The 5,598-nt window shown below is 46.4% G+C and overlaps 1 protein-coding gene across 3 annotated transcripts; it reads right to left on the reverse strand.

The window, feature by feature from the left end:
• Positions 1-357: 357 nt before the first annotated feature.
• On the reverse strand, positions 358-5,389 carry LOC123144710 (B3 domain-containing protein Os02g0598200). 3 transcript variants are annotated; one of them, XM_044563925.1, is made up of 7 exons: positions 5,118-5,389; positions 3,367-4,294; positions 1,871-3,185; positions 1,641-1,760; positions 1,384-1,544; positions 667-933; positions 358-565 (listed from the first exon to the last, which is right to left on the reverse strand). In XM_044563925.1, exons 2-6 carry the CDS (start codon positions 4,279-4,281, stop codon positions 682-684), a joined length of 2,763 nt encoding a protein of 920 aa, XP_044419860.1. In that variant the 5' UTR covers positions 4,282-4,294; positions 5,118-5,389; the 3' UTR covers positions 358-565; positions 667-681. The 3 variants fall into 3 exon arrangements, with proteins under 3 accessions (XP_044419860.1, XP_044419858.1, XP_044419859.1); XM_044563923.1 differs by having other exon boundaries at positions 358-571; positions 5,118-5,388; XM_044563924.1 differs by lacking the exon at positions 5,118-5,389 and adding an exon at positions 4,599-5,097 and having other exon boundaries at positions 358-571.
• Positions 5,390-5,598: the final 209 nt, after the last annotated feature.

The following is a 5,598-nucleotide window of genomic DNA, read 5'->3' on the forward strand; positions in this document are numbered from 1 at the left end:
CTAAGCCATTAAGACGCATTTAATCTGGGTAGATGGAGGGTGACGCCGCGGCCACCACGGAAGGAGCTGGGCATTCTGCAGGCCCTACTTCTGAGAGCACAGTATGACTAATCTGATGGCAACCAACCAATCATATGGAAATTCAGGGGACTATCGAAATCTACTAGCACCCTTCCTTTCTGTCTAATGAGGCTTGCCATCTGGGCCGAGACATGAAACGCAACCACCTGTCACCACATCACTCGCTGATGGGCCGAAACACATGGTCATGGTTTTACCCAAACCGATCCAAGGTTTCAAACCACGGGATCCAATCAAGAAATAAAAGAGCAAAAGCGAAACGACCGACTTGATGCTACAAGGCATACAGCTTCCTGCTTCACTTCTCCAAAATAAAATGTCCCTTGCTTGAGTTTCACATTTCCAGGATGTTTGTCAGTCTTACAAAATACACCGAGCAGCCAGCGTCTTCCAGGGTCGAACCACACAAAGATGTATACCACATCCTCGTCAAAAGTTTTCCAGCCACACAGAACAGAAGCATGTTCCTTGATGATGCTGATCACTGCCTCTACAGCATCAGGGGAGATTAACAGGTGTTAGCCAAAAAAAATGTTGCCCGGCGGCTATAAAAAAGATCTGAAAGCGTTAGGGTGAAAGCTTTACCAAAGAGCAATGGCCTCATTTCCGGGTGATCTCAACATCGTACACTAGCTCATCTTCATCCAGGTCCATCAGAAGCACGCAGAGATCCCCTGCCTCAAGCTTGTTTGCTGCGACGAAAGATTTCCAGCCACCGGTGAAGCCCACGAATAAGGAGGTCTCATGGTAGAACACCGGCCATAATCTCTTCATAGGATCCTTCAGCATTACAATGTTCTGGTCCAGCCTCCCTTTGCGCCCGACAGCATTGGAGAGTGGATCGGGTAACTCCTACAATGAAGATGCAACATGTTGATAGATAGTAAATGGTTGGTGAGGGGCAGCTAAATGGCGCCAAGACTGAAACCACAAGGACCTGATAAACCTCAACACACGACTACTACACGAGGATGAAGATGTACTCATAACAACATTCTGAGAAATGAGATCTGATGTGGTGGTTACACGGCACAGCTTAATGGATTTTCCATCTTCATCAACAATCTCACAAGCTTTGTACGCACGCTTAAAACTTTAGCTTTGAACAACATCAAGTGATACAGCGATCTTAGCATATGTTCCATAACAACCTTCGAAAGCACTAAGATAGCTAGGTATAGTATGGTGGATGGATGTCTTATACCACAATATACTAAAGCATACAGACATGAAAGTAGTAGTAAAATAGTAGTAATGGTGAAACTGCAAAAGAAGACTATTTATGGTATCTAAACAACTCACAAGCCTTGTCTGAGCGGTAGAAGGGACGACGAACTGTAAATTGGCCTTCAATACGGGACGATGATCATCTAACTCCGAAACTTCAACCTTGACAGGCAGCAAAGGCACCGGGGGCGCAGGATTGCTAGACTTCGTATCTTCCTTTCGGAAGAAATGATGTTCTGCATGGGAAAATCTCAGTGTTAAATAAGAAATGCCTTGCCTAGTTGGCAAACCTCTCTGCTTCTACACTGAAAAAACAGATAGAATCAGTTCACCTGTCTGACGTGCAACTGCACGGTTGGCACTTATAGAAATATTGTTCCTTTCCTGTCTGCATCCAATGCTTTCCACGGTTCCCACTTGCTCTATTTTTGTTTCAGGTTTACCAGTAGCGCCTACAAACAAAAATGTATATATGCTATAAAATTTGACGTTAATTCCCTATTAAAGAAAGTAATAAGTAGTTGCAGCAGCCCTAGAAAATTATGGTAAGGCATCCGTTCACCTTTTCCATTGACAGAATGTTCAATCTTCGTCCTAGTAAGCCCAGACTCTGATATTTGGCTAGGCACACAGGAGTGAGTACCATCATACCCGCGTTCAACAGGGTTTACTCCCATTGCACCAACCAATTTCTCCTCAGTTTTCAGTCTTTTTTCAGGTCTAATCAGTCCAGTGCCATCAAGAGCCTCTCGACCACTCACAGTCGCCCCCTTCCATTTCTCCAAGCACTGGAAACTTCCTGGATATTCATATTTGCTGCAAGCATTTCCATTGGTGTCCATCTTGTTATTGCTAGGAAATTTGTCCACAGCAGCAGTGCATTCTAATCGAACTGTATTTCCTTCTTGTTTCCTCCTTAAATCTTCGTCTGAACCGTGTATTTCTGCACATTTTGCCGAAGTAGATTCCTTCATCATGACTGAATCTTCTATGTGACCAACAAATGTGGTTAGCTCGACTGCATCACCATTTTCTTGTGACAAAGGAGCTGCATCAGTAGTAACTGGGACTAATTCAAGCCTAGTTGTTTTTTCATTGTTGCACGTTACTGAAGCATTGCACTTCGTTTTGCACTCTCCAATGCTAAGATTTTCCTTTTTGTTATCAAGAGCCACTGTGTCCTTATTTTCTTGTGCTAAAGGAGCTTCATCAGCCATTACAATTATTTCAGGGCTCCTTGTAGTATCTTTGATATATGATGGAAAAATAGCATTTGCTGTGTGCTTCCTATTCGCCAAATGTCCATCCTTGTTATCTGGAGCCACTGAGGATCCACATACGATCCCGCCTACTACTCCGTTAGGATCTTGTGTTGAATTGGCAGACATACGACATGTCCCTGGAACTGCATTCATAGATTTAGCAACTAAATTACTGGGAGAAACCTCAGCATTATCTGTATATCCATCAGACTTTGTTTTCGTCCTGTTGCTCCCAATATATTCACCAGAAACATAATGATGACCATTTATGTCTCTAGAGCACCGACATGGGACCAAATCATCAGGTGCATAACTCTCTTTCTGTTTCTTCTCTTCACCTCGCGTTTCAACAATGAAAGATACTCTCTCCCAAGAATCCGCACCGAAGACCCGCACAGAAAACTTTGAGCAGCCAGTGTACTCAAACAGGATGATTTCAGCCCACTTAATGGAATGGTCTGAAACAAAATTGCTCCACCCCTGATAAAAAGCTAGGGAACCATCTACCACTGATAGCCTGACCATTGAAGACTTCCCCTCTGAGTCTTCAAGACATACAAGCTGATTAGTCAAGCCCACCATTTTGGGTGCCCCTGCCGGCTTTGGTGGTATCAACTGCACATCAGCATGCACACCGATTAAACACCATCATCACGGTACACACAAAGAAGTGAAGGGATATAAAAGAGGGTAAAAAAGGTCATACTAATATGAGCAAGAGCAAATGCACCTCAACACAAAGTCATGTAGCATAATGAAAACATATGAAGAGCAAAACTGATGACATTATGCATACCAGGAATTCCTCAAAATGTTCGCCTGCAACCTTGAAGAATGCAAATTTTACTTTTTTCTCCTCTCCGTGACCGCTTTGCACCTTCTGCCCTGCGTTATAGCCTAGTGTTGTCTTCTTTCTGTCATAACTGCCTGCCTTGTCATCCTTGTCACTGGTCCGTGGTTTCTTCACCTTATCATACATCATTGGCATCTTCTTCCTCTTGTTTCCCTTGTTGCTGCTGTCGTCCAGCATAGGCATTTTTCCCTCCTTGGACAGAAAGAGCGCTGTCTTCTTCTTCTCTTCCCTGCTGCCACCGTTATGCACGGGCCACGGTTTCTTATCCTTGTTCATTTCCTTCTTTTTCATCCCCTTGTACTTGTCATACTCGGACCTCCACATCATACTGCTTTTGTTATCATTGTGGTGACCACCACGGTGCATCTTCCTATCACCGCCGTGGCTGCTCGGCATTTTCCAGCTCTTCTCCTTGGAATGGAAAGGGCCCTTGTTCTTGTTGGGCGAGAGCAGCATGTCCCTCCTCATATCCTTGTCACGATCGGCACTATGTGTGTTCTTGTCACCACCATGGCTGCTCACAGATTTCTTCTTCTTCTTCTTATGGTCACCATCGTCATTGTGCCTCCTCTTCTTCTCCTTGTGCTTGGCCGCCTTCTTCGACATTTCCATTATCGTCTCATTGTCATCGGCGTCGTCGCTCAGTTCGATAGGCTCTTCCATTCTCCTCCCCTTCTCCAGGCTTCCAGTGGATGCTTTCCGGCTCTGCACCTTCTTGTCCCACATCTCCACCTCCTGCTCCTCCTCCTCGCTGAGCATTTTGCACGTCTCATCCTCCTCCTCCTCCTCCTCCTCGCATTCCATCTCCGTGTCACGGCTCCTGGATCGGTCCTGGCGTGCCAGCTCACCACTACTCATCCTCTCCCTTCTCCTGCCCAAACAATTGATAGCACAAAAAGCCACTTAATCATCTCTTGAACCTCAAAGAAACAAAAAAAGTGTACCTTTTTTTACGATACTAACTGAAGTACTAGTACTTTGCAAAAAAAAACTAACAAAACAAAAGGACAAAAGTACTTTGCAATTGCACATTGTGCCCGTTTGAAAATACTACTCCATCAGTTCGGAATTACTTGTCTCGGAAATAGATGTATCTAGAACTAAAATACGTCTAAATACATCCATTTTTTCGACAACTAATTCCGAACGGAGAGAGTATTTGACATTTGACTTACAGAGACTATAATCCCTCTCTAAACACAAATTTGAAATGACCGATGTGCCCTTCCCCCACCCGACGATTGGATGCACGGAGCAGAACGAGCTCTCCCCTCTGTTCTCTCTCTCTCTCTCTCTCTCTCTCTCTCTCTGACGGCGGCGAAGGCGAACCCCACGCCCTCGCCGCGAAAAGAAGGGCTGCCCGGGGCTGCTCTTCCAGGTCGGGAGAAATAGGTGGAGGCCTCGCCTGTCTCGGGACTGGGGCATTTGCCGGACGGAGCGGCGCGCCGCGCCGCGCCACCCTGGGTGCGAGACAGAGACGGAGCAGATGAGAATGTGAAGGGTGCGGTTTCTGATTACTTGCCCCTTTCAACACATCCAACAAGAAACCCAACACTAGACCGAAAATCCACAAGAAATCACTCCCAGAAATCACTCCTTATTTTGGCTCCAGGAACTCGAGGATCAAAGAAACCCCGACGATTGAGCTACCCCATGAATGAAACGCCCAAACGAACAAATCAAAAAACCCTCACCTCCGGCTCCGGGCCACCTGAGTCCCCCGCCAAATCAAGAAAGCATCAGGGGGTATCTGGCAACTACCGCGCTCTCCTCGCCAGTAAAATGCGCCTTTCTGCTAAAGCCAGGATGATCGGGATGAAAAAGTGAAGAGCTCGATTTTTTGTTTCTTTTATTTGTTTTGGCTGGGTATTAAGAGCGCGACGCCTCGTATTTGCTGCTGCGGACTCCACTGCTCCAGCAGTTTCCCCCGAAGCGCAAAATACGAGTCCCCACTCCCCACAACGGGAGGGATGGGTTTCACCGGTGGGTGGACGCGGGGCCCGCCTGTTAGTGAGGGAAGGGTTTAAGGCGAAGCTCGAATTGGCAGTGGAGGCAAGACCATCCGTGACTGCTGGTCTTCTGCCGTTCTGCGCCTCGACCATAGGTTTCACGGTTCTTGGGACTCTGCGCACACTCGCCTCATCCGCCGAAAGCTAGTCACGGGAAGTAACTTAG

The sequence above is a fragment of the Triticum aestivum genome, chromosome 6D (assembly GCF_018294505.1).
Source record: "Triticum aestivum cultivar Chinese Spring chromosome 6D, IWGSC CS RefSeq v2.1, whole genome shotgun sequence".
NCBI classification, from domain to species: Eukaryota; Viridiplantae; Streptophyta; class Magnoliopsida; order Poales; family Poaceae; genus Triticum; species Triticum aestivum.